This window comes from Numenius arquata, chromosome 16 (assembly GCF_964106895.1).
Source record: "Numenius arquata chromosome 16, bNumArq3.hap1.1, whole genome shotgun sequence".
Taxonomy (NCBI): domain Eukaryota; kingdom Metazoa; phylum Chordata; class Aves; order Charadriiformes; family Scolopacidae; genus Numenius; species Numenius arquata.
Window position 1 is genome coordinate 11,834,099 of NC_133591.1, and position 24,971 is coordinate 11,859,069.

Sequence of the window (24,971 nt, forward strand, 5' to 3'; positions counted from 1 at the left end):
ACATATAAGGTAACTTAGAAGTTAGTCCTTGAAGAGGACTGTGTAAAATTGTATTTTGGAGGGCATAAAAGGATTGTCAAGAGAGACAGGAATGTAATGTTATCGGTAGTAGAATTCTATATATAATGTTTTGGGTGTGAGTAACAGCTTTAAAGAGAAGTGGGAAACACCGTCAGTGTTGAATTCCAGCAGAGTGTCTGAGAACTGCTGCAGGATAAGTTCGGATCTCCGAAAAATCAAAATTTCCCCACTTTGGGAGATGTGAGTATAGTTGAGAGAAAACACTGCTGTCTCATTAGACTTGCAGCTTGGATTACACAGTTAACTTTAACATAGTGACACCTGAGGAATGAGATTCATACTGACATATTAAAAAAAAATAATAATCACAGAATGAGAGTATTTTTTTTTTCCAAGTGCAGCATGTTTTTCTTCCTGTTTCTTGAAGAACATTGCTTCATTTAACAAGTCTATGGTGAAAGGCCATACATTCACTGTGAAGTCTCTGAACTGCTCCGAGTATTCCTGAAATAGATGATGGCCATGGTTGTACATATGATATGTCGCAGCTGTTGGGATAAGAGGTTTTAAATCACATTCATAAGTTAATAAAATCATATAATGAAAGAGCCAATTTTTGGTAAGAGCTGTCTGCTGTTGCTAGAGAGTATTAGGTAACAGCGCTGTTGATGGGATTAAAATAGAAGGCATTAGGAAGACAAAATCTAAAGATGATGAAAATAAAAAAAAGAAAATATTGTATTTGTTTAGATTTTTTTCTTCAAGTTTTGAGTTGATCTAGCATATAGTTGAGGGACTAATTCAGTTTTTAACTATTTGAATTTATGCAGTTGTGTAAAAGGAACTGTATCTGGCTGCAAGAAGGCATAGCATTTATTAAAATTCAATTTTGAAAACATAATGCAATATAAAACAGCAGGAGTGCTTGAACTTAAATTGCCTCCCCTTCTCAGAGCTCTTTGCTCCTAAAAATATTCCCCTGCTCTTTGCCATCCTGTTGCTATATACACATGCTCTTTAACCGTCCTGTCCTATGATTTACATTTAAAACTGCTCAGGTAACAAGGACCGCAAACTTGAGAACAATCTGCCTTATTGGCTGAGTAGGGGGATGGTGATGGACACAAATCAATTGAGGAAATGCCCTGTTCTAGTCCCCTTCCTTTGCCTGTATCCCGAAGGCCCCAAGATACGAGTTATTACAGACCAAGATAGGGTCCCATTGTTTTAAAATTAATTTCCTATGTGTAGTTTCTTTAGCAGGTGTCAGAGCGGAAACCCGCAGTTATGATGGTGACTTGGACAAATTCCCATTCTGTTTGGTCAGCAAGTGACATCTAAAGCAGGTTTTTACAGAAAATTGTGAAGTGGTGTTAACAAAGGGGTCTAAGATACAACTAAGTTATTTAAGAAATTCAAGCGTGGGAATAACTTGCAAAATTATAGTAATCTGGAAATTCCTAAAGTGGTAAAATAAAAACTTCTGGCAAAGTGGGTGGATTTTCTTAGAAAAGTGACTTGCCAGAAAGACCAAAGTAACGGCTCATGGTGCTTGTTCTCAGTCTTCATCTAGATTTAAGTGCTTTGTCTCAAATGGAGCTATCGTAAGACAAAAAGCAAATAGCACTCCTTAGTTAACCTTCATGTTGCAGAAAGCGCGTTTGGTTCTGATTTTTAGTCTGAAAAGAAGGAAATAGAGGTATTGCAGTATCGCTGGCTGGTGCCTTGAACAGAAGTGCAGTAATAGGATCAGAAAGAATTGGGTGGGTGAGTCATTAGGATAAAATCCACGTGCGCAGTGGATCTGGTCTAATGCAAGAGGTTTCAGGGGAACAAAGGAAAGCCTTGGGCCACTGTCCTTATTCATACAAGCAGTGTTTGTCCAAAACCCAAACAAAAAACCCAAACAAAAAAACCCCAAACCTGTGAGATATTCAGAAGAATGTCTAATAAATCATGGGTAAAGTCCACATCCAGAACAAAGTGCAGTTTATAGAGTCAAGTTCCTGCTTTTCTTACTGTGGATGAACAAGTGTTTCCTTTCTACATCTGTGCTTGGTCAGGAATTTTAGCTTCAAGCTCTTCTGAACATCTCTCCCATATACATTCTGACTGTCTCTCAGCCGTTGAACATGATATACTTTATTATTGGCTGTCAAAAGGGCAAGTATAATCTTTCATACAGTTACAGGCTGTAAACTGGAGCATGCATGTGTCTGTATTGATTATGGATTTTTAAAGAGGTGAGCTTAGCTTGAAACAGGTTGTTTTCCATGGGTTCTTGCAGGACAGCCACCTATTCTTGTCCAGGTGCTTCTCTGATTTAAACGTTCGGGTTACTTTGCAAGCAGGTAACAGCTAAATCTTTTTCTATCCTGTCACATACCCAGACACAGTCTCTCGGCTTACGTAAAGCCTGATTTAACCCAGAATCTACCTGTTCAAGTATCTGCTTTTAAACCAAACCAAGAAGCGTGGGATGAAGCTGGTGTCTTCTGTCTCTAGGCTCTGGGTACCTAAAGTATGCGCGTAAATAGAAAATAGTTCAGACAGTGTCCTCATGGTTGGCTTTACAACTTGACATTTACTGAAATCGGGATACATGTTTCACAATTAAAAAAAAAAAGAAAGGCCGTGCTTGGAGTTCATAAGCACCTACAGCCGCAGCACTCGGGGGGGAACCAGGGGTTGGGACAGACCTCACCGAATGCTACAAAGGTTCTCTGCAAGGGCACACACAAGTGGGTGCATGTAAACTGCTGAAGGCGAGGTGTTCTTACCAGGGACGTGGGACTCGGGCACTCTTACTCCATCTAGGCAGGGAAGACATTTTTACCTGCACTTTCGCTGTTGTTGCCCCTATTCTTATTCCCACCCCAGATCTCGCATTGGAACTTGTCCTTTAATCTTGCAGCAACGTTTTATAAGCGACAGTAGCTATGTTAGAGCACAGAACATATTTTAGACGCTCTCTCTATAATATGCATTGAGATTTGATTGAATTAAACTCTCAGGTCAATGACTGATTCTGATCGTAATTTTTTTATTTGGAGCAACCGAAATCTGGCAGTTCTGTGGCAACCCACGGTTCTCCCAGCCCCGGAGCTGGTAAGGTGGGTGAGTGTCCTCACTAAAGTAGAGCAAGAAATTATTGCCTCTGCCAGCGACACGATAGATACATACTTGCTTTCATATTTTCTCTATTGTTTCATAAGAGTACTCTCCTGCAGGGTTTCCCTGAAGTGTTACTGTGATGGAAGCGATCCATAGTTGAATCTGAACTTTCATGATAATAATGTGCCAGCAGCTTACTCATGCCTTTGGCCTCAGCGTAACCCTCCCGAGCGGCTCCCTGTGGGAGGCTGAGCCATGCCTGCTTTGAAACACTGTGCTGGAAATCCTACCGGCTTGAACTGGGAGGACCCACAGAAGAAACAACTCCAGTTTATTGCCGGACGGGAGGTGCTGGCTCAATGTCGCCTTTGGAAGCCCAGCAGAAACTTGAATAAAAAAGCAAATGTTTCTGAGCTTGTGATTTCTTTACAATCCAGTAGATACAATTTCAGTATATCTTGTTTTACAATATAATTTTTAACTAACTTGGAGGATGTTTTAGTGATCGCTTCTCAATTTTTTTACTACGTTAGTGATAATTTGTAGCAGAGGGAAGGGCCAAATCATAAAAGGGTTGGAGGTTATTCAGAAGTTGTCTTGGATCTCGGAGCAGCTGTGTTGCTAAGTGAAAGTAATTTCCTAATTTATGCTTACTTTTGAAGTAGGGATGTTTATAGGTAGTAATTGCTGACACTATTACAATGAAAGGAAAAAGGGCTGCAGTTGTTTATGAGCAGTAGATCTAATAGTCTCTTCCCACTTTTCTTTGCTGATAGCAATCCCTTAAATTGCGAGTTGCCCGATGCCACTGGGAGAACGACGATGCAAAGTTCTTGCTAAACTGCGCTAATTCAGAGAGGAATGAAGCGCTGCTCAGGGAAAAGAATTATCTTGTTTGGCTGAATCTTGGAACAAGTCCTGGAGGGTTGTCAGCCTCCTCCTGGAGTTTTATAGCTTGAGAGGAAAATTATGAGGCTACAGTGCATTAATGGGGAAAAGGGAAGCGTGAACGAAGGATAAAGGCACTGCAAACAAGAGGCAAAGCAGAGGGATCTGTAGAAGAACAGATTAATTTGTTAGAATTTTAGTATTCTCCCTTGCCTCTTAGTATTTTTGATAACTTCTTAGCTGATGATCTGCAATCTGTGTAGAAGTACTGTCTGTCTGAGGTTGAAGTGACAGGACAAGGGGTAATGGTTTTAAATTGAAAGAGGGGAGATTTAGATTAGATATTAGGAAGAAAATTCTTTCCTGTGAGGGTGGTGAAGTGCTGGAACAGGTTCCCTGGGGAAGTTGTGGATGCCCCATCCCTGGAAGTGTTTAAGGCCAGGTTGGATGGGGCTTTGAGCAACCTGCTCTAGTGGAGGTGTCCCTGCCCAGGGCAGGGGGGTTGGAACTAAATGGTCGTTAAGGTCGCTTCCAACTCTAACCATTCTATGATTCTATGAAGCTTCCTCATGTTTTGCCTGAACCCAAGAGCTGCTTTAATTTCATACCTCTCTTTGGGAGCACTTGCATGATAGAAACAGAAGAGACAAACACGTTTTACACTGGAAGAGCATCTTTTGTTGTTTTTATTTTATACAGTGAAACTGCTCAATCCCTCTTTCTTTACCACACCGCACCTCTCTGATACTACAGACCTGTGTGTGCTTGATTTCAGGCTGTGCGATGGCAGCACGGAATTGCTCACTGTGCATTGCCATAAGTAGCCAAATTGAAATAACTTGCCTACAGAATTGTGTAGAAGATTGTGGTGTGATTTTTACTTGTCTGCCAAATTAATAAAATGTGTTTACTTTGCGTGGTACAGTTACAGCTTGACTTGAAAAGGAGTTTAATGCCTGTTGACCTGGAAGTTTTATTGGGATACTTGTTATTTGATGCTGCTGCAGACATCAGACAGGAGCTGTACAGCGCTTCTGCTGGTTCTCTGCAGCTTATTGGAATAAATAAACCTGCAGCTAAGTCATGGGTAGCATGATATGTCAGAATGAGAAACTATCATGGTAAACTTGATTGCTAGTATTTTTATATAAAGCAAACTAGAATTTAAGGATAGATATCACTGTTGGCCAAAACAGACCTTAAATGAAATTCCCCTATTTCAGAAAGTTACAGCAAAATTTGCTAGAATATAATTTAGAAGTTGCATCAAAGACTGTGGCAAAAGGGGGTAGAATACTGTGTTATTTTATAACTTTTTAAAAGTGTGTATATCAAAATGAAAAGGTGAATCAATTAGAGCTGAGCTGGGTATGGAGGGGAATGTTGTCAGCTCCTATGGATGAATTAAATTGTATCAATTTGTACTATTTTTTCAGAGCTTCCTCTGGTCACCTCTTCTGCCTGTATCCAAAATACATATCTGGTTATTTTCTAGGCTTTGCTGAAGCTTTGTCAATTAAGTAAGACCTTACATTCAGCAGACAAGTGCTTACAAGCTAGTTTTGGTCATCATTCATAGCAAGATTTAGAGGAAGGACATAATATTGTTTTAAAAATGAAATCCGATAGTTAAATTTGAATGAAAAGGATTCAAAGTGAGAATTTGGAAAGAGTTCATATACATCAGAGAAGTGAAACACTTACTGCGTTTCCATCATGTTCTACGCTTGCCAGTAAGGCAGATAAATATCTCTGTTACAGTTTGTTAACACTTACCATTTAGACGCTACGGTGACTAGTCTCACTGTTAGAACCTGTGTGATTTGGTGCCTCATCTATACCTGTAAGCTTTTTTTAATTATTATTTTCCATGTTTTTTTTAATAACCAGCATTACGTATATGGTGTTTTTTCTAATAACCAGCATTAAAGGGCCTATTCAGGGAGAGGGTGCTGTGGTAGAGCTGTAATGAGACCGTCGCTGATGAGCCTAAATAGGAGTTTGAAACTTGCCTGTTAATTTTGCTTTGTTTCCTGCAGGTCTCTTAACATGGACTTTGAGAATCAAGACAAAGAGAAGGACAACAGCAGCGCAGCTGGGTCTTTTAATGGCAACAGCACCAATAACAGTAAGGGTTAGCTTTACTCCTTATCTTTTTTCCATCACCTCAGCGTGCTGCATCTTCTGCTTCATCTGTCCGTGTGTTTCAGCTACGTGGGCTGTAGATTCACCTGATATAATGGAACTGTTTTGTCTCGCCATCTCGCTATGCATTAATACTGCTGTCTAGTTCATGCCCATGGAAGCTAAATTTAAAACATCAGTGTAACATTTCCATAATGCATAGAAATTGCACGCTGCACAATTTGCCAGGTTTTACTGGAAATGGAAACTGCTTTACTTTGAAAAAAAACCAACCCAACACAAAATACCACACAGTTATGAGAAGGGAATGTGATTTCTTTTTGTCTGGAGTTTATCGCTGTGACGTATGAGCCAGTCCGTAAGCAACGAGAGTCTCAGTGTATGCGAACAAGTCCATGATTCAGCTTTATCAAAAGAGAAATTGAAGTATAGAGTTCACATGGCTTTGGGCAACTCATTTATAATGGACAATAAAATAATGGACACACGATCTATTCAGAATGGAGATTAACATGTCGGCTCCTCCATGGCGATTGTCCCCTCTGTAATCTATAAATAGATTCCAGGCAGCTTGGCCATTTGAGATGCAGTGTTTTACAGGTAAAAATATGTATGTGAACAGTTGGAGTGGAATGTGTTGTACACAGTGTGCTGTAAATTCACACCTGGGTTTAACTTACAACAATTTATATTCTGAGAATAGGCTCTAGAACGAATAGTTTCAGCAAGTTTGGAAGACAGGAATGAGATATGTGAGCAGCCCTGTGCACGTAACCCTGAATGCTAAGATTGCTTTTTTTAAAGTAAGAAATATAACTTAAATGTTATAAAACGAATACCATGTGTTGTAGTGTCTTTTACTTTTTTGCTTTTTTTAAAGAACTACTGCTCTTGACACCGCAGAGCAAAGAGGTTTCTGTGCTCAGTGATTCAGCAGTGAACGGTCGAGGCATCTGGGCAGGGAGAGAAGAGAGTGTGGGGCTGGGGAATGGGCACGGGAAGGGGATGAGCTGTCAAAACCATCAGAAATGAAATGAAGAGCGTTGACATTTAACACTGCAGGCACTAATTGCCGTATGCCAAGGTGGTTTGCAGTGTGTCATTTCTGGGTTTTTGTTTTGTTTGTTTTTTCCCTTGGGAAGTTGAAGGGCATGTGAATAAATGCTCTTTCTCAAAGCAGAAGGAACTAGATCTAAGTCACAGATTAGAGCACAGGAATTTCTGTCTTTGCACTGACATCACCGGACTATCTATATTGTACTTAACCCTTTTGCACCAGACCTCAGTAACACAGAAAGCCCAAGTGACTGAGGAGTTCTGCTTTTTATTTTTAAAATTTATTGTGCTATTTATGTTTAAGAATAATAGCTCTGTGACCTGAACTAGTAAATGACCATGTAATGCAAGTGTCACGGCTTCCATCCTCATTGTTTAGCTTTAATTTTATGAAAATTATTAAATACCTACGAGAGATATCAAGTTGTAGTGAGTGTATTTCACGTGTGTTTGAGGTTTTTGAACATACTCAGATACACTGGTAACTGAGTTGTGTGGGTAACCCGTTATTTAGACAACTTACCCCTATTCCTGTCATGTGTCCTCAAACTGAGACACTTCCACAGACACAAAGAAACCAGACACAAACAATGTGTGTGTGTACTTGTATGCGTCACACATACATACACACAGATATTCTGCTTGATAACCTAAATGCTTCTCCTTAGAATCCTGGGACTGGTAAAACCCTGCTTCATACAGCAGTGTCTAATTATTTTGGGATAAAACAGTGATGTTGAGTTGGTTTTAGATCTCATCTAGGTCTGAGTCTTCTATTAATTTTTCATTAGAGACATTTTGCATACTTCTTATCAAGTGACTACTTCAGTTGTTACCTGTTATTTTAATGCTCTACAAGTATAAGTATGGCTTGTATTTTTAATTATGGTACTACTTATGGCTTCTTCCACCCCCCAACCATGATCTAATGTAAATACAGCTACAGAATCCAGTTAAGTTTTAGAATTTGCAGGGATAGGAGGGCTTTTCAAAGCCTGATCTTCTCAAGTTTGTTAGTAATTCTAAAAACTCATGGTAAAATACAGGAAAAAATGTCCTGTCCCATTATTAATACCCCTAGTAGTCACACTGCATGGTTAAGAGGGGGGAAATAATCGGAATAAAACACTTCAGTATCTCTGCACTGCTTAAAATTGCTTCCAGCTATGAAATGTGAGTATGAATTTTTGTTGGCTTTTAGCATAAAAGGCGATTATAACAGTGCACGCTGAATGAGTTGGTAGTTTCATAAACGGGTAAATGACTTGGGTGTTTTTTTGAAAGCTGCCCGTTATTGTTAGGCTTGATGTTATCTGGTGACTGCAGCCAGTGATACAGTTTAAGTGCACGGTGGCCTTCACCCAAGTGGAATTTGAAGCCGGGGCACCCTTTGCCTGAGCTCAGTCAGTCTAACACCGTCTGCAAAGGTTAAATACAACTTTCATATGCTCTGTTCCACACGTTTATATTGCTTAGTATAAAATGAAGCAAATATATAATTGCTATATGATTCCTGAGCCCTAAATAATGTCAATTTTTTAAAACTTGTTATTCATTCTATCTAGGGCACGAGAAAAAAAAAAATCATACATTTTCTTTCAGCTTTCAGTTCTTGGATTCTGCAAGCAGGGCTGTTGCTGTGCACACCCAGCCGCTCGGTCGCACAGTTCAGCCAGCCTGGTTTTGCACAGACGGCTGTGCTTGGTTAGGATTGTGCATAAGGATCTCGGAGTAAACACTTATTGCACCAGAATTGAAATGGAATATATTGTCCGAGTCCTCAGCTGTGCTGGTGAGCACAGCCCGTCACTACGTGTGTGGTAAGAAACAGCCCGAGTTAAATGTCCCTTTCTCTCTTCTGCAGGTATTCAAACCATTGACTCCACCCAGGCGCTGTTCCTGCCGATCGGAGCGTCTGTCTCCCTCCTAGTTATGTTCTTCTTCTTTGATTCAGTTCAAGTTGTCTTTACAATATGCACAGCAGGTGAGTAAGTTTTATTCTCTTTATAAAAGTTTGGAGTAGGACCGAAAGCATTGATATAATTAAATAGTGTTGATAAGAATTATAATACATGTCATAGTACAGCTAAAAGAAACCTCATCAGGTTTCACAGTTGTATTTTCGTGTCTCTGTAGCTATTAATAAAGCGACAAGTATTATTTGAGAAATATTTTCCACTTAGAGATTTGCTAAACCTACTGAACTACAAATTGCCAGAGTTTTGAAGGATGCTGGATGTATTAATTTACCTAAAGTTCACTTGTTTATAAATCAGTGCTCACAACTGTGCGTGGTATTTCATCATTCAAGTACTCTATAGGATCATGGAGGTCTTATCCAGAGACTTCTTTTCCCAGTTTAATTTTGGTTTTTGCTGTTACGTGATTTTTCTTCATTTCAAGGGTACTTCTGGTCACAGTAGCATTTTCAATATTACTTTTTTTCACTGCTTGAATTTAGAACAAAAATGAAATGGTTGTCCTCAAATAAGTTGCAAGTCCTCTGATCTCATTTGTTATTGTTTACATTTTGTCATTTAAGTAAATACCAGGGCTTTTATTTTTGGAAAATTTTGGCCTTTTGATCTTTTTGCAGTTCTTCAAGAGACCAGCTTCTGTTCAGGGTAGCAAGATTCTTCCTACTGCTCCAGATTTGCAGCAGCTTTTAAAAATTGTGCTCTTTGGTCCATATACTGAGTCATATACTGAGTCTGTGAAGATTTCTAAACCCCTAAATTCCTCTCGTCCTCTCCTAATTCACGTGTATCGATGCAGGCTTTTCCCTCATGGTTTCACTCCTGAGCTGCGCATCCTCTCCAGCCTCTTTAACAGGGCTGATGTTGATGGGTGAAATCTAAATCTCTGCTATTGACAGGAGTCTTGGTGCTCCTGTCTCTAGCTCTGGCGGCACAGTCCTGGAGAGGTCTGTTGAGTATGGCCTTCATAACTTTGTCTTATGACAGATACATTCTTTCCTATTAAAAATAAATTATTGCTTCATATAAATTCCACTATATGCTAGATATTGGGAGAATATATATACACATACATAGATACAAGATATTATGAGGGAAGATTTATGACAAAAGACAAATTTTAGAGATTATTAATCCATTTATTTCCGGAATGACCTTGACATTTGTAACTTCATTTGTAACATTTGCAGTGTGTAATTAGAGGATACTGTGTCAGTCGGGGCTTGTTGCAGGTTTAAGAGGATTGAGTCTGTTTGGATTAGTGCACTTGGGCATCTTTATTCCTGAACCCGGTTTTATGATACTATTCCTTGGTCTTGCATCAGAGGGTGTCATTAAGCACAGGGGACTTTGGCCCCAGCACTTCTGAAATGCAAAGCTCCATTAGAGGCTGTACAGCAGGATGCGGACCCTGCTGGAGCTGGGAACTGTGGGACTCCGTCCCTCTCTCCCCTGAAGCTCCCATCCTGCTATTTTACATCCTCTTTTTGTAGATTTCGGAGGCTGATGACGGGAGATTTGTAAATTACAGCTGATGTCTGGTTTCTTAAACCCCTCTTAAATCTTCCTCTGGCAAAGATTTGCCTTTCCGGGAAGAGCCAGGAGCAAAAGTGGGCACAGCAAAGAGCCACACAGCCCGCGGCTGGGTCCGGCTGGTGGCAGAGGGCAGAGCTGAAGCGCTGGCGCGGTGCCTGCAGACAGCAGTTAAGCCAAGGGATTGCTGGTTGAATAATAGGTATTGAGACTAGAGGGGAGAGAAAACTTATGACTGGAAGCCTGAACAGTCAGGAATGAGATTAAGAGTGGGTACTTGTGGGCACTGTGTATTAGTGTGATTACATTTTAATTCTTATACTCTCTAAACGAGCCCAGCTTTGGAGTGGCAGCAGTTGGGGAGAGCAGGACAGGAGGCACAGGGTTCCCTGTGGGAAGCGCTGGAGGGGAGGAAGGGGAAGGAGAGACTCCAAGGGCAAAGCGGGTCAGAGTGAGTGATGAAAGGTCAGACCCGCTGCAGTGGAGGCGCAGGAGGGAGCAGGGCAGGAGGCAGCGAGGCCGGCAGGACGTGGGGCAGCAGGGACACAGGTTTCTCTGCAGCGTTCTTTGCCGAGCGCCTCTGGAAGTGTTCCCAGCTCAGTGTGTGCAGAGCTGCCACACTCTTCACTCTTTCCCTACCCACTCTGCTTTTTTCCCTCCTCTCTGAAATATTGATAGAACCGTGAGTTTCCATGGTGCTATTTGCATACAGACACTTAAAAAAAAAAAATTTAAAGGAGTAGAATTCTTTTTTTTTTTTAAAAAAATCTTCCTCCCACCAGAAAGGGCAGAATTGAGGGGTGGAAAGATGTGGTTTGACCAAACCATTTTTCTCCAGTTGGCTTAAGGTGTCTGCTTAAAGAGAATATTTGATTCCTTCCCATTGTCTTCATTTGAGAAGAGAAAAAAAAAAAAAACCAAAACCTTTTAAAAACCACCACCAACCATCCCAACGTTGTGAGCAATGAGTAGAGGGCAGCACAAAGATGGGATTTGCAGAAAATGTCCAGTGACCCTTCCCTTTTCATTTCGGTCTGTTCTTGCTGCAGCAGTTTTGGATGCCGACATGGCTGTGTCTCCACACCCTCACTCCTCAGCATTTTATACAGTCCTTAGTACAAATTCAGTGCTGTTATTTTTAAAAAAACTGGAAGGAAAAATGATTATAAATACCAGCAGTTACTAAATGCTTTTACAAATGCGTGGGTGGGATAAGTACGCTTCTTAAAAAAGAAAATATTTATGGAAATATTCTATTTGGATATTTATGTATTTTTACCATCCTGTTTTCAAAAACTTACAGCGCTTCATATTTTAACATATTTAAGTTGCCAGCTACTGGATATAGCTTATCTTATGCTGTGCTGTGTTTCAGTAGCAAATAAAGGGGTTTGAGTGAGATGGGGGGAAAAAACTGAGTTAAAAAGTGGAAAAACCCCTTTATTAAGCTGCCTTAGTCTGTGTCATATGTTGAAGAATTTTAAAAGAATCTCACAACCAGTTTGAAGTAAGTTCCTTCAAGTTTGGTTTTTTTTTGACTCGGAAAACTTTTTCTTGCCCACGTAGTCATGAATAATGTTAAGACTTTGTTTTTTTAAGGTTTTGGGATGTTGCATTCCTTTGAGAGCTTCTATGTTGATTGCAGTTTGAAGCGTACTAACAATAGAAGTTCTGCGGAAAACCTTGGAGCCTTGAGCTGCTCTTGCTTTAATAATAATGCTGCAGCGTATGATAATAGGACATTATTGCAAGAGCTTTTTCAAATTGGAGAAGCTTGTTTGTGTACTGTAGAAATCAGGTCTGAATGTACTAATATTACCTTTTCTTCTTTTTCTAGTCCTTGCAACAATAGCTTTTGCTTTCCTTCTGCTCCCGATGTGCCAGTACTTAACACGGCCTTGTTCGCCTCAAAACAAGTAAGGACTTGAGAAATCTTTTGCTCGTCTTCTTGTATGTTGTATTCATTTCTTTTAATGAGAATTCTTCAGCGGAGTCTTTGGTTACGAGCATTATCCTTGGGGCTTCAGGGCTGGTGTTTGTGCATATTTTTTTGTGCCAGCACCATGTTTCCACTGTGAAACCAGGAAGCACGATTTCTGCCAGTCACGCAGACTTGCCAGCCTGGGAAACACGGTACCGTTGCAGGGGACTACATTTCCCAACGGGGGGTTTTAAGAAGTTTGGCTTATTTTGGCTGAGGTTTCAGAGTTCAGGATTTGGAATTGGATTTTAATGTTTGTTAACATTGGACTATGGATTTTAATGCTGGCTCTTGCAGGGACTGTAGTTACGCTAATGAAAATTGCAGTTATTAATGTCATGTTTTGAAACTTTTTTTTTTTTTAACCTTGTGACTGGGGTTCATGTTGCAAAAACACCATCTTAGATGGTACTAGGAAATAGCATTCATGGTAACCATTTCAAGCGAGGTGCCAGGATTTACAGGGTTTTTTCCATCCCTGTGAAGTTCAGGCTTTGCACGCTTTATTTGAATGTGAGGAAAGCTTTCATTTTGTTGCTGTTTTGGTACCTATTTGTGGCAAAGGAACTTCCCTTCAGTTGTTCTTGGCATCTTTCATCAGCAGTTGAGCCTTGTTCCAACAGTGTCCATTTTCTGTTCTTTAAATGGAAACATAAAGTCTGCCGTCTAATGTTTATATGTTGTCCCTAGGATTTCCTTTGGCTGCTGCGGGCGTTTCACTGCTGCTGAGCTGCTCTCCTTTTCTCTCTCTGTGATGCTTGTCCTTATCTGGGTCCTGACCGGCCACTGGCTCCTTATGGATGGTGAGTATGTGAATGAAGGGATTTTACTACTGTTCCGTGCCTGTTCTGACACATCCAGTCACCTGGTGATTGGTGAAATGTGCTGATATTAATGGCTTGCTGAGTTGTAATATTGTGTGGTCGACTCCCTGAAAACAACTGCTGTCAGGAACACGCCAGGGTGATGTTTGGGACGCCTGTTTTTCTGGTTTGTAAAAGCTTGCAAGGAGGTGCCAGAACACCCATGAAAGACTCTGCACCTGTGTGGTGTAGGGTGGAATGCCAGTTTTAGTTAAGGATGTGTGGTTCTTTATGAATCATAACTTGATCTTAACAATCTGGTTAATTTTTGCTGTGCTTCTTGTTGTTTTTTGGTTCAGATGGTCAAATAATTTGTCGTGAGACGGTTCACAGTAGCTGGTTGTCTTTGATCTCTTTGACGCTTGCCAGTTAGTGTGGTGAGATGGGTGAAGCTGGCAGGCACCCAGTTGGCTTGAAGGTGTGATTTATTTATTTTTTCTTCATGCTGGTTGAACTGAATTCACAGTTTACTGTTCCGAAAAGGAGCTTTCCTCCTTCCCTCCAGCCTTCCACATCTCCTGTGCCAGCTCTGGCACTCATTTAATCACATGGTGAACCGATTCAGCTCACTAGAATGGCAGCGTACTCTTTTTGCCAGGCTATTTTGCTGCTGTTGCAGGGAGATGAATCGGATTATTGTGCAGTCAGGTATGTGCTAAATCTGGCAGAAGGTAAGTGGCAGCACGATGGGATCTAAGAGGATGGGAGTGGATGTGATAGGAAAGGAGCAGGACCTCTGCTCCTCAGCCGTGTCAGGCAGCTAAATTGGCTTAGGACATCTCATGAAATGGCACCCCGAGGTTGTGATTGCTTCAGGAAAAATAGCTGGGACCACGCTGCCTGCTCTTGAAATGGATTCTTGCAATAGAAAATAGACATCCCATCAGCTTCCCAGCTCCCCCTGAACGAGACAGTGGAAAGTCCTTAGCACTGAAACCTCTCCTGGCACCTCGATTATTTCTTCTGTATATGGGCGTTATGTTTCATTCATACTTTTTGCTGCTTTAAAAGTCCCACCTGTTGTATTTTGGGGAGTGCTTTTGAAAGGACCCAGATACTGACTGAAAAAATGCCGATGATGCTTGTTTTGTGTTAAGCCCAGCATGAAATCAAGGGTGATTTTTGATCTGCAGTAGCTACAAAGCTAAATGGAGTGTCAAGTGTGGATTTTGACAAAATCTGAAAAGACTTGTCTACACTGAGATATCTGCAGAAGCGTTTACTTAAAAATAGCTATTTTGGTGAGTGCTTCAGTCCGAAATAGTGGGCTTTGAGGTAATTAATCTGCAGAGTAATGGCTGACTGATGCAGAGTGGTTTTGAGGGTTTATTTCTCTTGGTGGTTGTTTATTATTTACTGAATTGTGTTGATACTGTCTAGCTTTGGAGTATTTTATGTACTTTATATTAAGAGGACTTGTACTATACAGGTAAGCCACCTGTCCTTTGTTCAAATCCAATTAAATCAATGTTTGTAAGTGCCATGGAACAGGGAACAGCATTTATGGGCCTTCATCAGGGAAGCAGACCGTGCAATGGGATACGCTGCTGCAAGTGGGATCACATCGTCTCTGCCTTTACCCTTTGCTTCTCTGTAACTGGATACTTGAGACCCCAATTAATCTTCTTTGGAGGGAAATGTGGGCAGTAAGTACTGCTCGATAATATATGCAAGTGGAGCACTTGCTCGTCTTTAAGCCGGCGCCTGCCAGCTGCCGGCTCTGCTGGGATCGGACTCCTCCTCCCGGCTCGCGCAGGGACGATCTTCTGTTTCGCTGTCGGCAGAAAATGGAACAGATGTTGTGAACGTGCTTCACATCGCCCCGGCCGGCGGCTGGGGGAGACGTAGGGCTGGCGGATCTTCCTAACAGTACACCTCGATGTTTGTGTGTGCGGCTTGTTGCTGTGCAGTTGGTTCCGTCTTTATGAGAGGAGTATTTCTACTTGAGAGCTGAGTAAAAAGGAGGGGAAATAGTTCATGGTGATTTCCAGTCCTTATAAAATCGAGGTGTGGCAATTCCTGCCAGAACAGTCCTCATTGCTTAAATACTACAACTCCCCCGTCAGCACAGTAGTTGGTTGAACTGTTTCTGAAGCCAGGGACAGTTTACAGGACAGAATGAGCAGATATTGTCTCTAGAGGGTTGTTCTGGCATATGATGATGTACGTTTGTAGGGCTTGAAATGTTCATTTCTCAGAGTGGATTGTTTGATGACAGAATCATCAAGGATGGTCACTGTCCCCTTGTAAAGTCTGGTTAAAAGCTTTCCTCAACAGTGGACGTAGCCAGAGGGTGCAGTGGGAATGCTGCAGATGTGCGCAGCGTCTGTCCTCAGCTGCAGAGAGAGGGGAACGGGCAGGGGTACCCCGGGAACTGCTGTGGCCGTCGGCCAGAGGCTGCTTCCCGATGTGTGTTCTTATTCCCGCTCTTTAAAAAATAATCTGAGAGTTTTCTAGGAACGCGATTAGGTCACAGCTGTGGTACCTGTGTCTGTCAAAGGTCAGCGGGCGGGCTGTGGGGGAAGTTTTACCCGTGGCAACTTGCATGATGCTTTGTAAGCCAGAGACCGCGGCAGCATCGCGGCGGTTTTGTCTGTTCTGGGGGCAGTAGTGCAGTGAAGCTGAAAAATACGCTGTATCCAGAGAGTCTAACCAAAAATGCAAGAATATGCATAATCCTCAGAATATCCTTATTCCATAAGGAGTGTGTTTGCAGGGACTCTGAAGTTAATTTGTTCTGTTAATTGAAGGTTAACTCGTTCAGTTAGTTCTCTCTTATTCAGCTTTGTTAACCCATTGCCCAACACTTCCAACCCAGAGCTACCGTTTGTGTGGCTATTTTACACCTCCCTCTCCGATTTGGAGTATATTTTAATGGAGATCTGCCTTATTTAATTTGTCAACACTGTCCACGAGCTTGGATATGGATGACTTTGTTTCTCATATGATTTCTGGACTCTTTTGCTGGAAAAGGAAGCTGCCGGCCATTTGGAGAAGCCCGTTGGTTTGACTGCACTTTGGCCTGTATGACACCTACTCGCTCTTCTGTTTTTTAAATCTGCCAATGTTTCTTAGAGAAGTTGCAAAACTGCATAACTGTTAACATGTGTATTTCACTGTCATCTAAAGGACTTTTTTTCCACCTCCTTTTCTACCCGGTATTTGCTCAGTTTGATGAAAGTCTTGCACGTGTGCCTGTTTGTTTCAGTGACACAAAAATCGAGTGTCTGAACAATAGATAAAACTTCACACTGGTTAAAACATTTCCACTTCTTGTTAATTATAACCTGGAGATCCCCTCCTAAATATAGGCTTGTTTGAGCTATTATTAACATTGGCTTTAGAGAAACCTCTTTGATTTAAGACAGATTGTTCCCTTGTATTTGCTCTTGTGCCCGAGGAAGTCTGTAACTGAAGGCTATATTGAATTACTGAATGCGGCTCTCGCTGCTTTGCTGTGTCAAATTCTTTAAACCTCAATAATTTGCTCTATGTTTTATCACCAGTTACAGTTATGTGGCATGATTTAGGGTACGTTTTTATCTGAGTAATCCATTACTTTGTTAAAACTGGCAGCCGTGACAGTGTTGTGCTGGGCTTGTCAGCTCTCAGCAGATGGGATCAGCCCCCAGCAGGTGACCGGTGGCTCTTTTTTCCCTTCAATCCGTATGGAAACATTTCCTTGGTGTTTTGATGGAAGAACTCCACATCTCTCAGGTGAATTGGTCAAAATAGGATTATAACTTTTTACAGATTCTGTGTCACATGAGACAGAATATTAGACATTTTGTTTACAAATGTCTGCGTACTTAAATGAAATCTGGTCCCAACGGGACTCCGTTATTCCTTGTAAATATACCGATATCACAGATGAAAGTTGATTTACCTTTTAAGTTTTTAACTTTTTTATTTTAAGTATCTCTTTAGGGATTTGCTTGTAACCAATTGAAGTGTGTTTGATTGTCAGTTGGTAGCTGAGGCTTGGCTTACAGTAGCAGGAAATTGCACAAATGTGAAGACTGGGATTATATTTTTAATTTTAGTGTAACATCTCAGTTTTCTACCCTGACAAAATTCCCCTTGGAACAGAAATACCATGGGAGCCGCAGCACGTTGTTCAGCTCGTTGATCTGGCTGAAAACTCACCCCTGGGAGAGGGGTTAGGTAAAGACTTGCCCGTATTTTTTTCCCCTGTTGGTAGGTAGGGGCTTTCACATAGGTTTTTGTTCTTGGGAAATCCTGATATATCTAAACGATAATATTTCATAGCGTGCGTTTGGGCAGCCTTGCACAATCTTGCCCAAGCAGAAGATCGGTTTGAGTGGGTTTTTGTCACATCATGTTGTAACACGCCACATAACCACGCTGTTTCTGAATTCAGAGTCAAGGTTTCTATTTATTTTATGCGTTTACTAGAAAACCTCCTAATAGTGTAAAAGTAGAGGTTTATGTCTGGGGCACAAAGAATTCAAAGTTGTTTTGTTGCTTGTGTTTTTGACTGGGTAGTCAGTATTTCATGGGGAAGATGGAGTCTCTGGGACACAAGCCATGAAAGCATTTCTTTGTGGTGGGTGGTGGAAGCTGATGGAATGGGCAGCTGTGCCTGCAGGGGCGTTTCTGCTGCCATGGGACCACGGTCGCCCTTGGCTACTGAATGTATTTGACTTTTCTTAACTGTGGTAAGAAGAATTTCACTCTCTGGAAACAGTGGATGGTCATCTAGCACACGCAGTGCTGCGCAGGTGCAAACAGAGGCTTCATTGGGGTGGTTTTTTGGGGGCAGGTATTGGTTTGGGTTTTTTTGTTTTGTTTTACTTTGCCTTTTTTAGTGAACTAATTATGTGCTTGCCTTTTGTAGCTCTGGCTATGGGCCTGTGTGTTGCAATGATAGCCTTTGTTCGGCTGCCGAGCCTGAAGGTTTCCTGCTTGCTACTTTCTGGGTTACTAATTTATGATGTCTTTTGGGTAAGTGTTTTGTTTCGTTTTGCTAAAACTGTTTTTATCCTTGGGATTTGTAATTGGCCTTGGGCCATTCTAACATGAAACGTACTAGTATGAAGTTGATGAAACCTGGCAAAGCCAGAAGATCAGCTTCATTGCTCCTTTCTGAGACGTTAACGTCTGCAGCAGGATACAGAATGATTTCCTTGCTAATTAGTTGACAAAAGCAGAAGCATGCTTAGAATGTTTCAACTTCGGCATATTGTTTAAAAAAAAAAAAAAAGTGGACCTCAAGTTTTGAAAGCCTGGCTGAAGATTAGAACGAGCATTTCTAAGTAAACCCAAAGCCTGATCCACGCTTGCACAGCGTACACGTGCCAGCTTCTGATGAGCAGTGAAACGGCCAAACAGGAGTGCAGCCTGGTGGATAGCCAGTAAGGCTGGCATAAAACCGTACCACGCTTTTACAAGGAACCTGACAGAAGATATTTTGTAATAGTGAAAGGATTTTGTTTTACCTTTGCGTGACACTGAGCGCTGATCCAGGGCAGTACTGGCTGGTGGCCAATCTATTTCCCAGAGTGATGAGCTGCAGCCTAAGAGCTTGGTTGAAGCAAGTGTCGCATCACTGAGCGCCACGCTCGCCTCGTCTCTGCTTCCAAGATTTCTCATATTTTCAGTACCCTGGTACCTGCCTTTCTAGTCCTGGACCACCTGCCTGTAGTCCGGACAGGTCCTTTGCTAAAGGGTCTCTATCTGTTGACCGGCGTCTCGATATCAGAAAGTATATTCCAGTTATTCTTGAGGATTAATAGTGTAAAAAAACTTATCTGAATTTTTGAAATACGTTTTGCCTTTTATCATCATATGTACAACGTATGTATGTGGGAAATTTGGACCATATCCTTTCTTTTCTTGAATAAGCAAAGCAAAAATACACACATTTTTGAGTCGCTGTGTAATTGCAGTGTGTAATTTCTGATGATTTACTTGCTCCATAGGTCTTTTTTTCTGCCTACATCTTTAACAGCAACGTTATGGTCAAAGTGGCCACACAACCAGCTGATAATCCCCTTGACGTTTTATCCCGGAAACTTCACCTGGGACCAAATGTGGGCAGAGACGTTCCCCGTCTGTCACTGCCTGGTAAACTTGTATTTCCAAGGTAAAATCAGTAGTTCTTTTACTGTATTATTTAAGAAAAAAATTCCCTTTCTGTACTTTTTAGTAGCACTAAATCTGTTGGAACATACCAGCTCAGTTCCCTGTTCAGTCTTTCTCTCCTCATGATAAAAAGATCTATAATGAGTAGTGAGGATGGGACATGATGGCCTTTGCTGACTCATGGTGTGCAGAAATGATCCTAATTAGGTTAAAAAGTGGCCTGTTCAGAACAGGATACTTTTCGACATAGGAGTGAGTTCTACTGTTTAATGACTGCTATTGTAGGATTTATGACCTAATGCTTAAAAGCAAAAGACCTGAGGTTTATTATAAAATCAGAATAGTCTTGATTACTGCATAATGGCAAGTGATTGGGAAGGGAGTTAGAAGCTGATGTGAGCGAGGATGGCTTACCGGGAACGTGCGGTGTCGGAGGGAGATTTTTCCCCGTCTCTCTGCTGCAGGGGCTCCTTCCTGTCTCAGGCTCTGAACAGACACGCGTAGGCCTGGCTGGGCTGCGAGCCCCAGCGGTTACGCGGTGGGTTGTGTTGGCGTATTTAGTCTCGCTTCTGTAGATGTTGGGATGCTGAAATTACAGTGATTAGGAGTTGATTGTCTGCAACGATCAAACCAAAATTGTTTATTTTGTCAACTTTGTGATAACTTAATTTAGCTTAGTTTTCATGAAAAAGACCTTGGATTTAAGATAATGGGCAATTTTAGTTCTTAGTCTACTTAGCAATTTGCTCTTTTCTGGGAGTCTGGTGAGACTAGTCTTCTACATTGAGGCCAACGACCCGAGAAGCCCATAAATAGAGTTATTGCCTTGAGTTAGCGGTGATCTGTGTACAGGGGAGCGAAGGTGCGGTGTCCTATCAGTGATAATCAGTCTGATAAAAGGGTCAGCTGGTACCTCCCATCAGTGCTTCCAAGAGAGGAGATGGAAATACTGAGTTGGTGGATGTGTTTCACTGAGTGAGGTAAGAGCAGAAGCAGTTTAAAGACTACTGGTAGAAATAAACTGGTTTGGAGCAACATGTCATTACTGTCAAAATGGGTATGTTTAAAACTGAGCTGAAGAGGTGAAATCACTCAGGAAAAAAATCTCCAGTAGCCAACGCTGAGCTTCTGCTACATCAAAGCTCGACGGTAGAAAGAAGGGATGTGCAAAATGAAGCTCAGAACCAAAGTGGAGGAGTTTCGAACTTTGTGTCCTGGGCACGAACCCAATTCCGGTTGCTCTCTAGTTCCACAGGCAGCCACTTCTCCATGCTGGGAATCGGAGACATTGTGATGCCGGGTCTTCTGCTCTGCTTCGTCCTGCGCTACGATAACTACAAAAAGCAAGCCAACAGCGATTCCTGTGGCGCCCCAGGACCAGGGAACATCTCTGGGCGTATGCAGAAGGTCTCTTACTTTCACTGCACACTTATTGGATATTTTGTAGGTAAGTAATTAGTTTAATACGGATAGCTGCTTAGTGAGCAGAAGTGGGATTATTGTAGTAGGTTTAAAAGATGATGAAAGCAAATGTAAAGAGGCTTTGAGAGAACGCTTGGTTAGGTTCTTTTTTAATCCTCCTCTCTTTGGGTTTCATTGGGATGGTCTAGGGAGAAAAAAACTTTTATAGACTCCCTTTTAAGAATTTTTTTTTTGTTATCTTTAATTTAGAGGATGAAAGAGATTATCAGTGTGTGTATTTTTGTTAGCAGTTTTTTATACTTTGCTTTACTCGCATAGAAGCTCATACCTGGGTTATGGGGGAAAATATGGGGGGTTCTAGGTGGCTATGCTGTGCAGGAGCACATCTAGGTAATTTTTGTATTCTACTGTTAATGTTTATGATCCTGTGACATTTTAGTATGTATAGAAAATTGTAAGTAGTCACAACTGGAACGCTGCCTCTCATTTGATGTAGCCATCCCTCTCCTCCCTAACGTAAAATAGATTTTTCCCTAAGGTCGGGACATGTGTGTGCTCATCCTGGCATCCTGCAGCCCTGAGGATGAAAAGATCGTTTCCTACCGATAGCCTTCCTCCTCCCACCCCCCCGGCTTTCCCCCTACATTCCCTTTGGGCAAGTATCCAGGAAAATCCCTCCTGGTGTGTACAATCCTTCCTCTCACCCCCTGTTTCCCAGGCCAGGAGCCTCAGACTGACAGTCTGGAGAGGTACCAGCACTGGAGCAGCACTTCAGCCCGGCACGCTCAGCTTCCTCCCCTTCGCCTTTTCTTGCCTTTTGTTTGAGTTACTCTTAGCTCAGTCTTTGAGATTCAAATCTGGAGCAAGTGGCTCAACACAGACTGATATTAACACAGAGTAATTTTTCACTGTTTTGTTTGTTTTAAATCTATTCAGGGAAGGCAAAGCACAGACAAGTAACTTTTCTATAGCTTGGCTCTTAAAATGGTGGGGAAGGGAACCACGTGTGGATGAATTGATTAGAACATTCATATGCAACCTAAAGATATTGTCACTTTTTTCTGTTACAGGTCTATTAACTGCAACAGTAGCTTCTCGTATTCACCGGGCAGCCCAGCCTGCCCTACTCTATTTGGTACCATTCACTTTATTGCCGCTCCTCACCATGGCCTATTTAAAGGTAAGAAGGATTATTTATCCGCAGCAGGAAGCTCGGGGCTCAGCTGGAAGCGGTCACTGCTCTTGCGCTGGGCACCAGTTCTCCTGAGGTGACGCGTGTCCTTACCCCTCCTGAGCAGCCCCAGCCCAGAACTAGGGGACCGCTGCTGTTGGGGTGAACCTTCGCTTTGGAGCTGAGAGTTGAGTTCCTGAAAGAGAAGATAATTTATGTCCATAAAGTACCAATAATTATAAACTAACCAAATTCTGGAGCATTAAGTGCTGTTTTAATTAAGTGAGTGAATTTGTCCTCGCTCAGCTGGTCGTGGAAGAATGAGGGCACAAAGGTCGGACAGAGATTGGAGAGGCAGATCCTTGTTTACCTCTTTCCAGTCACTGGTTCTGAACTGAAATTTTAAAACGTAACCTTTCCTGGCACGGGGCTGTTGTCGAAACTCACACCTCGCACTCTGCAGAGTGGAGCATAAGAAATGGCAGAATTTTCCACCTGCATAAATATTTCCTTCCCATCAGAAACCCATTTTAGGTAGATCTGCTGCCAAAATAAGATGTTCTGGCCTGACAGGGAAAGGATTTATTTTTTACTATCTTTATCGTCATTTGCAAAGTAGGTGAAGAATAGATTTGCTTTAAGACATGCTTGCAATTATATTTGCATTTTAAAATCTGAATTCTAAATGGACTTTGAAGTTTCTGAGGGCACGGTCCTTCTGCTGTTCTCCTGCCTAGGGCGATCTACGTCGCATGTGGTCTGAGCCTTTCCACTCCAAGTCCAGCAGCTCCCGTTTCCTGGAAGTATGATGGAACAGATAGAAAGTGACCTGAACTTCTGCCTTGGTCCTTTTCACTTTAACTTGTGGCTTTGTCGTCTCCTGCCGTCTGGACTGGCTGGTACTTGGGAAGGTACCAATTACGGGACTTCTAGGAAAGGACTTTGTATCAAAAGGAGGAAAAGAAAAAAAAGCGAAGGTCCTGGAGCTGCGTGTGACTCCGTATCTCCCTGCAGATGTGGAACTGGGGACCCTTTGTGCAACTGCAGCCACTTTCCTCTTTTCCTCGCTCAGATGGATTAGTACCAGACTATTACCTTTGTGAGAGAGGAAGAGACAGACTTGAAACTGAAAACGGCTTGAAGTCGTTCAAAAACTTGTGAACACTAAAAGAAAAAACGGTTTAAGCAAACTGAAGCTTCTTCAGAGAACCCCTCGTGTACATTGGGACCAGTTTCCTGCTGGACTTCGGTTTTGAAAAGAACTGAGACAGAAGGTCTTCTGTCACAATATTGGGTTTTTTTTGATTTATTAAATATTTCCTGTGGTGTGAGGTTACTTATTAAATCCACAGACATTGAGTGACTTCTTGCAGTATACATAGAAAAATTTGTTGTAACAAGTTACATTTCCACCCAGATGTCATGTTGCAGTGAAAAAGGGCACGATTTTTATACATATATATATACACACATATAGATATATATATGAATAAATAAAAAGGAAAAACCTGCTAAGATCATGCTATGTAGCAGACAGGGGCTTGCTGTAATTTTTAGCATGTAGAGCAGTTTACTATGGCTTTCTTGTATATGGATCTACAATGAGCTGCTGTTTTTCCCCCCCTCCTACAACTGAACCTGCAGTTTAAAAACAAGTGTAGTATTTGTACTGATTGTACTCATGGACTTTAGGGGATACTTGATTTTGATCAATGTAGCAAACTAGGGAAAAAAAAAGTTCAAACCTGACCCTGTTCGTTTGAGGGGGGAGGGGGGTGTGGTGTGTCTTTTTTTCTTTTTTTTTTCTTTTTTTTTAATTTCCTTTTTTTACAAACAGCTCCCTTGCAGGTTTTTAGTAGTTCCTTCTTGACCCAGTGCATGTATTATAGCAGCAATTGTCTTTGTGCTTTCTGATCATAGTAATGTATCACTTGTAAATACATTTTTTTCTATTTTCTATTTTTTTGTATTTTTTGCATTTTGTTTCATTAGTGTGCTGTATTTTTCCATGCCCCTGCCCCTTAAAGAAAAAAAAAAAAAGGAAAAAAGAAAAAGAAAACTGTCCTTTACTGTTGTTGCTGGTTGGAGTTTGTGTGTTGAGTGCTTTGTACCTGTACCCTGTTAAAACGTGGATTTTATTATTTTTGTTTAAACTAGCAGTTCCAGTTCTTTTATTTTATTGACCAAAAGGCTCCCCCTGAGGTAACTAGAACTTTTGTCATTTAAAATACTCTGCCAAGTTGGGTTTGGGGAACTGTCCCGAAAGCTCGTAGCTCTTGTTAGTTTGATAGATGCTGGGTTGACCGGAAGGGAAAGGGGAATGTTTAAGAATGAACCTGACTCACCAGTAACGTTACTCTGGGTCCGGTTTTGTTACAACAGGTAAGGAAGCTTCGGTGAAATGTCTGATCCTTTCTGCTCTGGCCGATGTGACAAGAGCACGTTTAGCGCAGTAGAAAACGTTGTCCAGGGACGGGTGTGCGCTGTCATTAACCTCTCCCTGTTCTCAGGCAGGTCTGTCACTGCTGGCGGGCGAGGGGCTGCTGGGGCTGACAGCCTCTGCGCTGGCTGTAACGGATCCGAGAGTGTGAAACACCTGAGGAAACAGTAAGAAGCAGCACAGCCATTTGGGGGTTTGGGGAGACCTAAGATTTAGCAAGTGTGGGTGGGCGGGTGTTGCAGGGGGGATGTTGTGA

General features: G+C 41.8%; 1 protein-coding gene across 1 annotated transcript in view; it reads left to right on the forward strand.

Moving 5' to 3' along the window:
- The window catches only part of SPPL3 (signal peptide peptidase like 3), a 61,998-nt gene extending 37,700 nt beyond the window's left edge, over window positions 1-24,298 (forward strand). Inside the window, exons 4-12 of the mRNA XM_074159799.1 lie at window positions 6,063-6,151; window positions 9,089-9,208; window positions 12,571-12,649; window positions 13,405-13,517; window positions 18,436-18,542; window positions 19,520-19,683; window positions 20,930-21,129; window positions 22,175-22,284; window positions 23,013-24,298. Coding sequence (XP_074015900.1) covers window positions 6,063-6,151; window positions 9,089-9,208; window positions 12,571-12,649; window positions 13,405-13,517; window positions 18,436-18,542; window positions 19,520-19,683; window positions 20,930-21,129; window positions 22,175-22,284; window positions 23,013-23,084 — 1,054 coding nt within the window. The 3' untranslated portion in view covers window positions 23,085-24,298. The remainder of the gene's footprint in view (window positions 1-6,062; window positions 6,152-9,088; window positions 9,209-12,570; window positions 12,650-13,404; window positions 13,518-18,435; window positions 18,543-19,519; window positions 19,684-20,929; window positions 21,130-22,174; window positions 22,285-23,012) is intronic.
- Window positions 24,299-24,971: the final 673 nt, after the last annotated feature.